The sequence below is a fragment of the Necator americanus genome, chromosome IV, assembly GCF_031761385.1.
Source record: "Necator americanus strain Aroian chromosome IV, whole genome shotgun sequence".
Classification (NCBI taxonomy): domain Eukaryota; kingdom Metazoa; phylum Nematoda; class Chromadorea; order Rhabditida; family Ancylostomatidae; genus Necator; species Necator americanus.
In genome coordinates this window covers 26312980-26329573 of record NC_087374.1, presented here as the reverse complement: position 1 = coordinate 26329573, position 16594 = coordinate 26312980, and the positions used below count along the sequence as shown (strand labels likewise).

At 42.6% G+C, this 16594-nt stretch overlaps 3 protein-coding genes across 5 annotated transcripts; all 3 read right to left on the bottom strand.

The window, feature by feature from the left end:
- Positions 1-479: 479 nt before the first annotated feature.
- On the bottom strand, positions 480-9278 carry RB195_002754 (uncharacterized protein; the record flags this gene model as incomplete). 3 transcript variants are annotated; one of them, XM_064200147.1, is made up of 6 exons in its annotated part: positions 480-694; positions 755-809; positions 866-994; positions 4957-4987; positions 5345-5356; positions 8084-8673. In XM_064200147.1, the coding sequence occupies 6 exons, from the start codon at positions 8671-8673 to the stop codon at positions 480-482; spliced, it is 1032 nt and encodes a 343-aa protein (XP_064056028.1). The 3 variants fall into 3 exon arrangements, with proteins under 3 accessions (XP_064056028.1, XP_064056029.1, XP_064056026.1); XM_064200146.1 differs by lacking the exons at positions 4957-4987; positions 5345-5356; positions 8084-8673 and having other exon boundaries at positions 866-979; XM_064200145.1 differs by lacking the exons at positions 480-694; positions 755-809; positions 866-994; positions 4957-4987; positions 5345-5356 and adding exons at positions 7887-8083; positions 9228-9278 and having other exon boundaries at positions 8193-8316.
- On the bottom strand, positions 8792-9127 carry RB195_002755 (uncharacterized protein; the record flags this gene model as incomplete). The annotated part of the gene is made up of 1 exon (XM_064200148.1): positions 8792-9127. The coding sequence occupies one exon, from the start codon at positions 9125-9127 to the stop codon at positions 8792-8794; it is 336 nt and encodes a 111-aa protein (XP_064056027.1).
- Positions 9279-10482: 1204 nt separating the features above from the next.
- Positions 10483-13823, bottom strand: RB195_002753 (uncharacterized protein; the record flags this gene model as incomplete). Its single annotated transcript, XM_064200144.1, has 4 exons — positions 10483-10939; positions 11009-11194; positions 11258-11372; positions 13751-13823. 4 exons carry the CDS (start codon positions 13821-13823, stop codon positions 10483-10485), a joined length of 831 nt encoding a protein of 276 aa, XP_064056025.1.
- Between the last annotated feature and the right edge of the window lie 2771 nt (positions 13824-16594).

Here is a 16594-nt window from a genome sequence, read left to right as displayed (position 1 = left end):
ACCCTTCCTTCAGAGTTTCTGAACTTTTCCGAGACAACCAAGTAGTAATGAACATGCTCTGCAATAAAGTAAGTGTTTGCTACTAGTAGGTAGCATATACTGTATGTATATACTACCTACTAAAACTAAACAATGTAAGAATCAGCTAATTAGAGGTGTGGCCAGTTATTTCTCCTCACTCCTATTCACTCAAACTTTGCATAGGCATCTAGTTTATTTTCTTTTACAATTCTTTTTGTTCTCTCTCTTTCTTTACGCTTGTATTTTCTAGTCATGCACTTCTTGTTACTTGCTGTAAGAAAGTAAATGAAGTTTATTTTTGAATACTTGCAAATTTTTATTTTATAAAATTTATTTAACAGATTTACACATATTTACAACAAGGAGGATCGATCTCATCTGAGAAATACATCATATTATTACAAATATCCTCAACCCACTTCGTTGAGGTCCACAAAGATCCTGATATTATTAACGAATCATTTCTTGCCCAAAATACCAGTGCCAATTGTTGGAACAACTCCAGCACCGCTTGGTACAACCACACTACCAATTCCAGGTATAGCTCCTGTACCAACCGTGCCAGTAGTTGGACCAACGATACCAGTAGGACAGCAGGCAGGAACGCAAGCGTTCAGAATAAACGTGGGTGCGGCGGCTCCAATGAGTGGTAAACCAGTTCCAGGACACGGACCTTCAAGTAATGTCCACTAAATAGTAGATGCGAGAGAAATCAACGACTCAGAAGACTTACAACATGCAGCACCTCCACATGCTGCGGAGCCAATAGCAGCTCGTCCTGCGAATCGCTGAAAGGGCAGCATAAAGAGTGATCAGCTAGAAGTCGAGGTGTTCGCACACTTACTAGATATCCGGGGCATCCAACCGTGCTTCTCGAAGTTTGGCCAGGATTCGCAATTGCGAAGAGTTGAGCTGAAATGGCTGGGACGAGTGCAAGAACGATTAGTAGAGAATTCATTTCCTGCTGTCGGTCCTGAAACGATTCACTTGGAAGAGATGGCACTTCCGATTTTCGATGCTCTGGACGCTATTAGTGAATGAATACTTTGGAAAACTAAAGTTAAAGTTAAACGAAGTAAAAAAAAACTACAAAAACAGTATGCCGTCATTAGAAAATTAGCTGAAAAAAAGTTTAAAAAACAAGGAATTATGGAATAATTCCGCTTGGTTGATTTGCCTAGGATTTTTTTTTGTAAGATGAACTCTGAATTTCCAGGAAACAAAGATGCTTCTAGTTTGTAAATTGCTGTGAAATGCATGCGGATCTATAGTCGAGTAAGAGCGTCAAGAAGTTTGGATCAGATCCTTTCCTATCCTAAAGGGTACGTTATAGCGTACCGCTTCGATTGCACTACCTTACGGATCTATCCAAACTTCTTGACGTTTTGATCTGACTATAGATCCGCATGCATTTCACAGCAGTTTCCAAACTACCGCACAGTATTCCCGAACAATCGACTATTCACTCTGCTCACTATTTTGCAAAGATGCTTTTAAAGTTTCAGGTACTATAGTCATATTGCCATTGGCAGATCAATACACTCTGAATTACATAGGCCGATACATAATTACAAAGTGGTAAATTTAAAAAATCAGTAAGTCAACAATCCTACAGAAGAATTCATTTCACAACTGCTACACAATGACAATTTTTCTCAAATTAACGAGATTTCTGAAATGATTCATACAATTGAAAAGAAAGTATTTTTGAAATGAATCATAAATGTAACGGCTAGATAGCCGTGGTAAACCAGCCGCTGCCGCTGTTTAAATACTGGCATATGATTTGGACACGAGCCATCTCTCACCGGAGCGGTCAGTTTTTTTTTCGCTTTGAGCAACACAAACATCCGTCTGGTGTAAGTAAACAGTTGCGCACAAATTCCAGTTATCATCGCTGAAGAATAAACAATCAGTTTAACTTTGAAAAAAAAGATTTATAGCAGGAACTAGCGTAGATGTTGTATTGCGAATCGAATTCGAACAGATTTTTTTTTGTTTGGATTCCGTTAGGATTTGAAACGAAAGTAGCCTCTGCTAACAGTTTAAAATTATTCACCTTCAAAATGGCAACCACACTTCGCATTAAATTTTGGACATAATTCATCCTTATTCCTGCATTTTTCGCTCATTTCTCGGCAACTGCTCATCTCAAAATCCGCTTATTTCTAATAGCAAGGGTATCCCGCTCATTTCTACTGAAATTTCTTCTCGGATAAATCGTCGATGTTGCAATCTTTAAGGGAGCAGTTAGAGGGAAAAGGTATTAGAATAAAAACGCGCAACTCCACGCATAAATTCAGGTGTTTTACAAATCAAGAGGCCTCGGAGTCATTAATCAAAATTCACGAAATCTGCGGAATCACGTCTGACAAAATGAAAAGGGCGACTGCAAAAAGTAAGGACGCGTTCAGTTGTTTTGAGAGAACAATAAAATCTGATGTTGCTTGGTTTGCATTGGGTTCGTGGACAGATATCCGCGGTTTTTTACCAAGCAATTTTCACCATGGCAGATTGTATATTGTTTCTTTCATAACAGCACTATTCATTGTCTTGTGCGTAAAAATGCAAAACGAAAAACATATTCACATTAGTCATATTATGTTCTACCGATTCGAAAAAAGCGTGAGAGGAGTCACACACATTTCGCGATCTAAACCATCTCAAGGAGGCAAAGAAACAATTAGTGAAAACAATTCCAGGAATGTTTTTCCTCTTCAATCGACATTAGATTGGAGGATAAGCCAAAAAGAGGACGACCATCGGATTTTGACTTCTCCCAAGCGCGGATGAAGATAAAAGCATAACAACCCCAATGTTGGCCGAAACCAATGTCAACCATTGCACGATTTTCTTTTGTCTCAGAGACCCTGGAAAGATGTGAAAATTTGGCTTGATAGGTTCCTCACGAACTCTCTGATAACAACAAACCATATTACCTTCCGTAAGGATAATGCGCGCCCACATATTGAACGGCGACTCATCGAATCAATCGGCAGTAAAGGCGAGCAACTGCTTTCTCATTCGCCATATTCTCGTACAGAGGTGGCAACAGATGACAACTTCAATGGTTCGTTAGAAAACCGACTGGCAAATAAAGTCAATGAAGATTTCGAAGAATTTGTGGTCGATGTTAGAGCGAGGATTCCCCCCAAGAGACGACCATCTGCCAAGCCAAATGGAGTGCAGTAATCAAAGTTGATGATGATCTTGACTTACTTGACTTAAACGAAGGGCGAGTGTCACGGCCTAACGCGGGTATCCGCAGCTCCGCTGGACTATATCGCTTTGAACAGCCCATATTGTTCGATATTCAACTAGAGCTCGCAAACAATCTATCCAACCGTAGCTATGTCAAAAGCGGTGAAATTTTGCATCTTGACTAAACTAAACTGCCTGTCAATGCCAAAAGTCCTCAGATCTTCTTTTACCAACTCCGTCCAGAACCTTCTTTTACGATCAGGGAGCTTTTTCCCGTTTGGATGCGGAGTTCTCAAGAAAACTTGGACAAGACGACCGGACGATCTCCTCATAGCGTGACCAAAGAAGCGAAGACGATTTTCTGTGAATACTTCAGAAGGCCAGGCAAGATGTTGATGTTTTTCACGTGTTATCCACTTCCGAGTAAAGTTCCCCGTTATTGCACACCATCAACCAAAAGTAGCCTGACAGTTTTCTATGCATGCAGTCAAGCTTTTCCATCACCATCGACGGCATCGCGCAAGTCTCTGAAGTACGTTATGATAGGGCGAATTGCAAATATCTACACTCGCCGCTTGACTTGGTTGACGACTGGGGTCGACTACAGGCACTTGGGAATTGAGTTGAATGTCGAATTTGCTTTAGGGAATCTTTGCTGAATATCTCTCTCGTAGCTGTCATCGTTTTTCAGGATACAGCTCAAATAACAGAACTCATCGACGAGTTCAACAGATTGTCCGTCTACTCTGATTCCTGTTGAGGGTCCCACAACCCACATCCGCTTGCATTTATCAGACCGCAGTCACAGTCCATAGGCTGCAGGTAATTTCAAAAGTCGACGACATCTTGTAACTTCGCGCTGGTAGAAGTGAATACCACTACATCTTCGGCTTACCCAAGCTCGACCAAGGAACGTGCATATGTTGTTTTAAACGACATCGCTGCTTAACTGTTCTTTGAATGATGTAGTAAAGTAACAGTAAAGCTAAACAGAAAGGGTCTCGTCCCTCTTCTCTGTCCGGCATCCACTTTGATGGGTGTAGTACATCCAGCTAGTGTTAGCATTAGGTTATAGTGTTAGGTTTCCATTGAAGGTCCAGTCAAAATTATGAATTCGACTATTACTGGAAGACATCTTCTACAGAAAACACAAATTCGCGATCAGCACAGACGATTACCCCCGATGGTCAACATCTGTCTAATTTTATAGGACACAAAGGAGAAACCCCACCATTGCCTAAGACAATGTTCTATATTTTCCTCTCATTTTCTTGCTCCTCATCTCCGTTGACGACAGCCCTATAGATTGCTCCATCTTCGGTGAAGTTTTGGTACACACTCTTAGTCAAAGTTCCGTCACATGGACGAATTTACTTTTCATATAATAGTAAGTTCAACTTTGTTTCCATAGAAAAAGTATTTTTAGGCTTCTTCTTGCTGTTGTTGAACGGAAGTTCCTTAATTATGTGCGCACAGTCCGATGCTCCAAGCAGGTTTTTTGATAATCTGGCGGGATACGTCAAATGATCAAAATTGGTCTGGTTTTCATCGTTATGAAATGGAATCAATCATTATTCAGCAATGTCCACAGTACGTGCCACAGTACTGTCTCTTCTGCTCCTGGGTGTAGATGCTGTTGCAGAATCTGTTTCTCACCCAGTTCACACAACTAAATTTTAGTTGTATTACTATTTTTTTGCTCTGCATGTTTTGAAGGATTTGAAATGCTCGTACAAACACTCCGGATTCGATCCTCCAGGCGCAGCTGAAAAACATTCGTTTTATTGAAGTGGAAACAGAAATAAAACGTAAATCTACACAGAAAAACACCTGAGAAGAGATGCAGAAACGTGAACTGTACTACATTTGTACCATCTCTGACTGAGTCGACGATACAAAAATCATTCTAGTTTGTCTTTTTCTTTATCTTTCGGTTTTGTTTCTCTCGTCTTTTGTCTTTAATAACATGAGTGCTCAGAAATTCCCAACAGATATTCTTTATTTTTGAGCTCTGTGCAGAAAACGAAAGATTATCCGTTGGTTTGAGAGTTTAAACAATTCAGTAGTATTTGAATTTTTCGCTAACAACATTTTCGCCAACAAACATTAAAATAATACTAACCAGTTGTCGCACCTGTTAGAGTGCAGTGACCGCACGTCCTCTTACAATTTTCCTGTAAATAAGTAATAATGGGAACTAGTCTCTATAAGAGGGTAACTCACATAAGATATTTTACAAGGACAATATTAAGTTATCATTTAAATAAGAGCAAAATATCACCTTCTCGAAGTCCTGCATGAATATACTTCTACAGATTGATATGTCCTTAGCGCAATTGGGAGCTGCATCAAAGCAATTTCCTGAAAGTTATCCTAAGGCGTACTCATATTGCTTTGCTCAGAACAGTTCACAACTATACAACAAAAACAACGATACAACTACAAGATGAAATGCACAGAACGATTTATCCCGTAAAAGTGCTTGAACATTAGGCGTTCAAAAATATAAATATCGGTCTATACACGCCGCGTCCGAATACACAATTCAATCATTGTATTTGGAAAATCACAAAATTTCTGTCTCCCTGAAAAACAAAACCAATGCACATTGGGGCAGTCCTCCTCTATTATGTTCTTCCAAGGGAAGCTATGGCACATGTTCGGAGTGATGACTGAACAGCTAATACGAGGAACTGAAAGACGAGAAAAGTGATGTGTGAATTCCGCAGGTACTAGTGGAGTTGAGGTGCTATTGTAAATGATCCACTGTAGTAAGCAGAAATGATATTTTTGTAGAAACAAGAGTGGAACAATAAAGCAAAAATTTGTTTAATCAACCTGCAAGCAACAACTATCAAAGATATTACTTTTTCATCTTCTTGACTTAATACTCCGCTCATTCTTGTTCGCCTTAAGATTATCTGCAGCTCAAAATCTTGACCACGAAGGCAGTGCAGATTCAAAAGCAAAGACTCGAATGCTGTCCGAGATTCCATATACGTGAGCATCCACTCCGCTACAAATCCTTGCTCATACGCTGCACTTGGGGAAAAAGATAGTGTATGAACAAGACCGTGAAGCGAGATCGTCTGCACTAAGGGAGGAGTTTGAACAATGGAATCGTCGTTTGTAATTGTCATCAAATCAGTTTTTACAATAGTCACACGACTTCTCAATTGAAGCTATTATGAAACCTAAGAACAAACAATATTTTGATCTTGATTCATAATTCATTTTAATTCTAGCCCTACGGCGCCTTGAGAGGAACTTGAGAGCAACTCCACTTTGAAAGGAGTTGCTTCGCGCTTCAGGTAACTTACTAACTACTAACTAACTAACTCAACAATATACAAGTGAGTTTCTGTAGCAACTACGATCTCTCTGTTTAGAACGGTTTGCTCAAAAATTCTTCATACAACAAAAACAATGTACTGCAACTTATTTACGTAATTGCAATGTCTGTTACCTTCTTCGTTTCGGACCTATTTTTATTCAACAGATAAAGAAACCGGAGTCGAAAATTCTAGAAGTGCGCATGATGCGCTCGCATAAGCTGCTAACAGTAAGAGCGAAAGAAACTTGTCGTGCCTCGGGTCCCCTCCGAGTAGGAGAGGCGAGCATTGGTGGTAGGACCCGGGGCCGACTGCACGGATCTGGATTGGCCTGCGCTGGGCTAGCCACCTGTTGGCAACCTAGTCCATCCGAACCCTGCGGGCTCGTGCCCACGAAGAGCACAATCCCTCTGCCCCGATTCCCCTTTCGGGGCCTCGGGGCTGCCCCCTGAACCCCCCTATTCCCCTGTGGTTATATTGCGGTAGATGTGGTTTATATATGTGGTTTATCCTTATAACGACACTACATGTCAATGCACAAAAACATGAGCATAAAACACGACACCATAAAGACGGCGAAAAGGAAAGAACTGGAACTCCGAGTACTCGGAGCCAGCCCTTATGCGGCGGCGTGGGAGCGTTACCGCAATGCATTGCAAATGGCAATGTTCCCCGCGCGGCGCGTGAGAAAGGGTGTCGGCTGGCTGAGAAAGTCGTGGCGGGCACGACACTGGGGGCAGCCGAAAAGGACCGCTAAGGGGAAGATGGAGGTATTGGTCACAAGTGGAACCCCAAAGGGCCAAGTAATAGCCGGGAACCGTACAACTGTGGTAGTGGTAGTTGTGGTGGCAAGGATGGTTAAGCAATGTCGTGATAAGATGGTAAAGTGAACGTTGCCATGTAGTGGTCGACTACAGATGGTAAAGTGGTACATGTGGTTTGTGGTGCAATGATGTAGCGTGATAGAGTATGTGCTGGTAAGATAGTATGTAATTGTGGTACGGTAAGATGGTGTAGTATGTGGTAAAGCGGTTAATAGTTGGATGATGTGGAGTGTCCGCGGCGTCTGGAGTACCTGGTGTCATAGTTCCTCTGGGATAAGGTGACCATCTGGTTGAAGAATAGTCGAAGATCTCCCGTGACATCGTCGACTACAATGACGTTTTCAGGACAGACGGCCGGGTGGTGCCAATTAGAGGAACAGATTCCGCATGGTCTCTCTCTGCGACATTCGCCTGGTGTGTAGAGATATAGTCATCTGAGGCAGCTGCCTTGTCCAGCTATGCGCATGCAGCGTTCGCAGAGACTAGTGTAACGCTGACAGCCAGATGTTTAGTGTTCATCGTTGCAAAGGAAACAGTTGGACTGCTCTCGTGGTGGTCGTCTGCGTGAGCGTGAAGTGCTGGCAGACGATATGGAGTGGTGATGATCGGCGGCGGACATGTCTGGTCGAGTGGTGGCTTCTGACTTGGTGGCCGGTGGTGGCATAGATGGTTTGTCGTGGGCCTTGTGGCGTTTGAGCGATGGACCTGATGACGTGGATGAAATATGGATGGTGTCTATCGTGGATGAAGATGGTGATTTCCTTGAAGTGGTTAAGGTGGAGTGAGTGGTAGTCGGAGCGGATGCTGTGGATACGCTTGTGCTTGAAGTGGTCGGTGCGGTGGGCGGAGCTACGAGAAGAGGAGGCACGATTACGACGCAGGCGGGTGAAAAGATGGTGTAAGATGGTACATGCTTCTACGCATGCTGCAGTGGCTGCCTGAAAAAGATGTTCTATTCGTGAAAGAGATATGTAGAATTGGTGGAGATGGTCTACGAAGGATGCAATTCTATCTGGAGTGGTGTTGATGGCTGTGGTGATGTTCTGGTCGATGACGTAGCGGTGAGCATGGACGTTGGCATGCGCCGTGGTTATTTGCTCCATCGCGTCGATAATCTGCGTAATGGATTGCCATGTCTCTGGTTTATCCGCGATGTCTGACGTGAGTTTTGCTAGTCTGGTAGTGGCTTCGTGGATTCTTCGGTAGCTCTGGGCTATGGTGACAATAGGGAGACCTTGTAGAGATGGATAAAGGAGCTGAGGTGGTGTGGGAATGGTGGCTTCCTCGACGATCATCAACGCGTATTTTGATGCAGTAGTCGTTGCGAATGAAGGCTTCTACCATACAGATGTCACATGCGGCCAATTGGGAGAGGCTAAAGGTGTGATTAAGATGGATGGCGAAGGATAGAGTCTACGCGAGGTGTAAGGCACAACGTTGCTCCACGGCAAGACTATTGTGCTGCGCCTCCTGGTCCATGGCGAGCGTATCCAAGGGTTCGAAGTTGCATGTCGCATATGCGTGGCAAGCTTCGATAGATTGTAGTAGGCGGTGGACTGTGGTTGGTGGAGGGATTTCCTCAGATAGTGGTTCTTCGGATGGTAAGTGGTGCGCTTGAGATCTGTGCGTGGGTGGTTCTTCACGAAGGGATGGATATGGATCTGCAGCGGCGGCTGATTCGATGCACGACAAGAGGAGGCGTGCGTCCATGTTGGCAAACGTGGGCTGCAGCTGCAGATCTACGTCCATGGGCGCGGAAGACGTATCGTGTGCTTCCTGACGTGGTTTAGAGGGTATTCGAGACTGCACAGAAGAAGAAGAAAAATTTAGAACCAGAAAAGGAACTTACGTGTCCTCGTGCTTGCGCGGATGTGCCCGTAGTTAGCTGACGTTTGTCCATAAATAGTTAGTAAATTAGCAGGAATGATGAATAGGATGGATAAGTGTAAAGGGATAAACGGTAGCACCTAAGCGTGAAGATGGCTAAGTACCACGTAGCTAACCTGAGTTCATCCGTCTGAGTGACAGGTCACGACTCAAGAACTGCGTGGCACTCTATAAAACTAACAAACAAACAAATGGCGATTAGAAAGGAGAATAAAGGTAAGATTAAAACAATAACTTCTAAGTAAGGGAGCAAAGGGATAAGCAAGAAGGCTAGATCTTCAAAGAATCAATGTTAAAACTACAAAAAGGCAGTAATAGGTATTCTACTAAAGAAAACAAAGATAAACTCACACTATTATGTGGAAAAGAAATAAGTAAAAACCATTAAAGACTATAATAAGAGGTAAAAACGTAACGTGCAAAAGGCGCAACAAAAAGAAGAAAAGGGTGAAACCTAAGAGATTAAACGAAATATCTGCAAAGGGGGAGTGGTGAAGGTGCTAGGATAAGTGGTTATGAGGCAGAGAAGATGGCGAACACAAGCACGACAAGAAAGGATAGAAAAAGGGCAAAAGAAAAGGCAAAAAGGGACATACGTGCGGCTGCAGAGACGACGCGAAAAAAGTGAGATGGATTTCGTAACCTATGTGGACATGGGTACGCTAACTACAGTAATACTGGTCCTAGATGGAGAAGGTGGATTGGATAGCAGAAACTCAAGGGCAAGTAAGAATTGGCTGTACACTCAACGAAAGGGTATGAGTGTGCAAAATACGATGTGGATCGATGCGGTAAGGTGCGGAAGGATGCGGTAAGGTGCGGATAAGGTGGGAAATGGTAAAGTAAAGTTGAAATCGAGTGGTTAACGTGGAAATAAATGCTAAATGTGGAAGTGAGTGGTAAACCGTGGAAATAAGTGGTAAACAGAATAAATAACCAGAAATAATAAAAGTGGTGTGCAAGGTGGAGCCAAGTGGGATGTAAATGGACAGGGCACCGAAAGCAAAAAAGACATCAAACTAAAGAGGTAAAAAGCATCAAACGAGAACGCAAAAAACACAAAATACTGAAAACAAGTAAGTACTCACGCTCTCTTCGTATCAAGTGCAAATCGTACCCGTTCGGCTGCTCGTGGAGGTTGGACCCGAGAAGGTTGCAGTTGTTGGCTCCTTTTTCGGTCGTGGGTCTTTCTTTACAGAAATCTCCAATGGATGTAGTTAATTGATCGATCTCTGCAACGCATGACCATTTGCAATGGGGACAGTGGCTGATCTGGATATATTGGTTTTACTGCGGTGGATAGTGGTTATGATGGCTAAAAGCCATTGTCCACGTGGAATATTGGCAATGAGAACAACGTATCCTACTGAAGGAATGAGTGGACTTGACCTTCCTTGGTGGATGCGTTGTAGGTGGCGTGAGGATATTGCGGATAAGTAGTCCTTGTACCACATGTCCCAAAAGTTGTTCAATACAACGAGTGTCTTCTTGTACCATTCCGAAAGGCGATTTGGAGGGATATAGAGAGAATTGCGGTTTGGAGATGGTAACTGGAGTTCCACTTGCGCTGAGACAAAATCTATCGCTCGACGTGTGGTGAAGATGATGTATCGCTGATGGATAAAAAAAAAGTGATCTGGAATTGAGTACTGTTTCAATTTCTGCAACCAACGTCTGAAATTGTGAAAGTGGTAATGGGGTATGTTTGATGACATTCATGAATGCGGACTTGAAGAGACCGACTTAACGTTCATAAAATCCTCCTTTTCATGGAAAAGAGGAGTAATGAACCTCCGTTCAATCTTGCGATTGGCGAGTTGAGCGGATATCTTCTCTGCGGCTTTGCGGTTATAGATGGTGCTTTGTAGGGAGTCGTTGGCTGAACAGAAAGTGGTTGCATTGTCGCTGATGATGAGGTCCGGAGTACCTCTGTGAGCAATGAAGCGAAGAAAGGCGAGTAAAAACTCGAGTGGAGTATTATTGTGGACTTACCCGAGATGTACAGCGCGGGTTGTCATGCAGGTGAAGAAACAGATCCAAATCTTGGCCTGAGAGTGGAGCTGATCTCTGTAGTAGAGTGGTCCTAAGTAGTCTAGTCCAAGTAGTTCTGGAACGGTCTAGAGTGGTTGACTCGTTCCGGAGGGAGACTAGGCATCTCAGGATAGCGGTAAGCGTGTCTTTGGGCCCTTCTACATACTATACAGAGCGAAGGATTCTGCTGATGGTGGTTTTGATAGATGGAATGAAATATGAAGTGCGGAGAGCATGAACAGCTGAACTACCAGGCTAGCAAAACTCACGTCGGACATCGCGGAAAAGCAGAGACATGGCAATCCATTACGGAGATTATCGACGCGATGGAGCAAATAACCGGCCGCGTATCATCCGTTTGGTCAGAACTTCTCATTAATTCATGCTGCCTCACTTGTGGAGATGGAACTTCTAGAGAGACTGTAATAATCCACTTTTCCTTCTTGGGGATATTTCTCGTTCGTTTTTTTCTCCCTGTGAGAGTCAGGCGTTTCTGAGTGGAATCAAATCCGTTCCTTTTTCATTGAAACGCACGCTATATACTTCTCTCCAGTTAGTGTACCGCGCACTTTAAGAATGAAAATAGATATGATGTTTGTGACCTACAACTTTTGCAAAATGAAAAATTCTTACGATTTTCTTGGATTCTTGGATAGGAGTTCTCACTAGAACGTTTTTACAGATTACACCACTTAAGATTTTATTTTGAATTTGTCTTTGATTTGTTCCCGTCGACACTCAGACTACTACACCAAGAGCCATTCGTTGCCTTCCACACGCTTTTTGTTTGAACCATTTCTCTAAAAACAAAAACAAGCTGTGAAACGTGGATGGTAGGAATTGGGAAAATTTCAACATCTTAATAAAGAAAATTTTGTTTGGTGTTTCTCTCAACTTATTCACTAGCATGTTTTAATCAATGGAAGTAAAACGAATTTCAATTTAAATTCAACTTCTTTATCCTTCTATTAGGAGTAAAGAACTACGTTTGTGCAGCCCTATTATCCCTTCTTAGTTTTTAGTATTTTCACGAATTTCATAAGAAGTTGGGAGGCGTATGCAATGAAGTGCAACTTCAGCAATTAGTGCGACGGTTAGAGCTTCTTGAGAACGGAATTGTTTTAACAAAATCTGACCTTTCAATTTTTATTTTCATATGTTTTAACTTCGGCCATTGGGCTCTACATTGCAGTAAGTCACGTTTCATGTATCACAATGCTTATCCTTTTTATTGAAATTTAGCAAATAAATAACCAACCTCAGGGGGCTTTGTGAGCGAAAGTTTGAGCAAAATGTGAAACTTAGTGGTAGAAAGAAAATTTCTTTCAATAAAATACCTTACAACATTTCTCGTTCATCGGTTGGTCATCATCTACTACAACAGGATTGGTATTGTATAGTGCCCTACACATGGAATCTGGAAGCACATTCGACCAATTCACTGCTTTTTCAGAGAACTAATAATCATTCTTCAAAAAACCGTTGTTCTTTATTCTCAAGCCTGATACAGTCGTGAAACTACTTTGTTTGCATACTTGTACTATACTGTCTACGCTGTCTATGCTTTCTATAAATGTGCCTGCGATTTTTTCAGATAAAACCTTCATAAGCTTGATCTTTCTGCTTTTCTGCCGGCCTCGGAGCCCTAAATAGGGGTTGTTTGGAAAACTTTTACGTTTAGACCTTTAAGACTCACACTACCTCTGTCAGTGTTTCGGTAATCGTTCAAGAGAGAAAACTGAAAGGAATCCAAAAAATATGCATTCAAATCACTTATACGTTGTGTGACACTGAATGTGCTTTATCGATTTATTGCAATGTTATATAAGTAGTTCGTATAACTACCAACACAGCCACAAACTTTGCCTTTCGCGCTGATAACACGGTTTTTCCAACATATGTAGGTCCTAGTAAGTGAAAGCAAGCTTGAAAAATACTCAATGATCAAATTTAGAAAGATTCCCCCTTAAGAGTTTTTCAAAACTCTATTGATTACTTTAAAAAGTATAAAAGTTCTTGGCAAATGCAAAGAGTGTGATCAGTGCATGCAAGGAGGAAGTTTTGCTCACACGATTTTACCGTCCATATTGCAAGAAGGAGCCAATAACCATAATGAAGATAATTCATCTGAAGACACTATATATGATATACCGACATCCGCGATTAAATATCACCCCATTTTTCTGCGCAGCTGTTCTTCTATTCATGTGGTTAATTCCGCGTACGAATTTTCCTGAGAGTTGATTGGGGCAAAGCACTTGGGTAAGACGAAACCCAGCTTGCTCGTTTCGCGTTATTTATTTGGAATGTTTAATAAGTGGGTCTACGAAAATTACTTCAAAACCTTGATCATAACACGCAGCGAAGGAATTCCTCGATAGTTACAACTATTCGTGACGATTAGCGTCTTGTGGAGAGAAATTGTAATAGCGTCTCTCCGTCCTCTCCACCTACCTAGATCCATATTGAACGGATGATATCCATCTGTCATCTCACGGATCTCAGAAGGGGGAACAGATTTCAGCATTTCTGCCCCAATTTCATCATTTCTGCCTCATTTTCCATTATTCATTTTTCTGGATACAGAAAAGAAAGTCCGGCTCAGTCTTGGCTCTTTGGAGACCGCTGTCTATATCGGTCGTAACACGTGCACGACTTCAGGGGCTCATGGTGGTTGCTAGTTAGGCAAGGTGTTAAAATGTATCCTCCGAATGGACAGAGTTACCCCTCCCCTTGGCAGGATTGGTGTTCTCTGTTTTTTCCCCTGTGCTCACCTTTTGAGACTCCCTCGCCTTTACGTCAATTCGTTCTCACAATCACATTTTAGCTAACGACGCAATCTCCTTCTTAGGTGTTCCTATTGGCTGTACCCACCAGTACTAGAAGGTATTCACAACCGACATGTACGTGGATCTTGTCTCAGCGGATGCGAGGGCTGCTCTGAAACCCGTAGCGTTTTCTTTGCAGCATCCTGAATGCATTAAGTGAAAAGCCAGCGTCAACCACTCTATCCTCGGTTCGTACTCCAATACTGATTGACAAACGTTGGCGGAACTTTTTTCCGCATTCATCGTTTTTCAGACTTGCCAAGTAGAGCTTTGGTTGATGTTGAGCTCCACGGCTTCTCTTCTGGAGCCGCACCATCAGGCTGACAACGCGGTGCTCGGAATCTATTTTAGCGTCCCACAGAGTTTCATTTTCTGAACTTCTCGCAAAGTATGTTCTTTGTTCTTAAAGGCATCACCCCACGAATTTGAGGTGGTGCACATTTCAGGTGGAGTATTCGTATACGGGATGGGAGACTATGGAGAGGGAGGTGATTCCGTCCATTTCTTCCTAATTGCCGTAAAAAACAGCCCGAAAGATGCGGCTCCGCGCAAGGCTGGGGCGCTCCAATCGAACTCCCTGTAGAAAATAGTGCGCCAGTACGCCTGAAGAGGTATCTTCCGGGCCGTTTTTTAAGGCAATTAGCAAGAAATGGACGAAATTACCCCCCTCTCCATAGTCTCCCATCCCGTATACGAATACTCCACCTGAAATCCGTACCACCTCAGATTCCTGGAGTGATGCCTTTAACGTGATCGAGCTGAGCCTTGAGAGTCGGCATCTTCCGCTTTCGCTGCTTTTCTGGCGTTAACAGGGTTGTCTCTTGCCGCGTAAGCTGATGCCGTCGGTGATTCCTTTTGAACGTGGATGTAATGATGAGTTACGTCTGCTTCCAAAGATCTACCACACGACTTCCGATGTTATCCGATGTTCGCTTCGTGGGATAGTGTCATTTGTGCTATTTTCCAAGCACATCGGATTGTTGTTTAAGACCAATCTTTGCCTTCGCATCAATTCCGACAGTTACCGCCTGGCTGCTAGCTGCTGCTGGCTGGTATCTTGGATATCAACGTGTTGAGTTCATCATAAAACGCGTCCTTCTTGTAGTCCTCAGTGGTTTTTGTAGGATCATGAGCGCTTAAGATCCAGAGATTGTGTTCTCTGCGATTCTGCAATCGTACAAAGGCGTTTCTAGACGACGTTAATCCAAACTCCTTCCTCAAATTGTTGTATTGTTCCTCACAACTGTTGCGCAGCCTCCTACTTTTCTTTTATCAGCATCGCAGCAGTAGATGCTGCAGTTGTTGATATTGATGATGGCGCGATCCCTTTTCGTTCGTTTCCAGCAATGCAGCAAACGGTGTATACAGATGCGGTCTGGACAGAGCGGTTTGTTGAAGTTCACTTGACAGCAACCTATGTACCAGTTCAACGTTGTGAGATGGATGTGTGTTGTCGAAGATTCCATTTTTACCTCATGCATTCGACCCATCAGGGAATGAGTTTTGGTATGGTACTGGACGATCGCACCTTTTGCAATATCTGGAAACCTTTTGCTATAGCAGCACACGAGTTATATGGCCCGTAATCTCCTAAGACATATGCTCAAATGCCTGATTGTGTTCATTGAAAGCAGGACCACCACGAACCTTGTATATACAACTCGGCTGGTGACTACGCTCCAGCATAATCATATAAGCATGTTCTTTTTGGTTTTGCATGTTTTTCGCATTAAATAATGCTAATAATGCGTAATGATGCTTAAAAACTACGGGTAGTTATACAATAGCCCAATAATTTCGGTAGGTTTAGCGTTCGCGGTAATTTTTCTCATTTTGTAAAGGAGCGTAGTTTACCTTGTCGGATGGGTTTTTATGGAGGTTGTACTCAAAATGATGACTCTGGGTACTCCTTCAAAAGTACAGACTTTTAAGGAGGTCTGGCGACAGCTACATACTACATTTCTTCCCATTCCTACCATCACGTTTGAGAATCTCCCTGGATCTTCCTTTAGAAAGAAAACATATGAACAAACAAACAACTGAAACGCTAAAAAAAACTATTGTATATCACGGACAACACACACGTCCGTCACAAATTGTAGGGGAAAAAAAAACAAGAAAAACATTTATCATCTAGCTTCTCAAAGTTGTTTCTTGTTTTTCTTGTCTGGGTGCGAACTTGGAGTTTCCCTCCAGGATAGTTTAACATAGTTAATCAATACCAAGACAAAGCAAATAATTTGCTGTTCTGATTCGATTGCGAAACCGTAAAGTACTACATTGTTTTCAAGACGAGAAAATTTTTATTTACGTCAAGTTTTGGAATTAGCGTTCAAATAGTTTCAAATCACATTCCATTTGCAAACATTTCATCCATAAAACTCGCCTTATCTAAAGGTGTGGAAAGCGCCCAACACCCGCCCATCGATAACGATAGTACGGTTCGTCGTGGATCGATACCAGCTTTAAC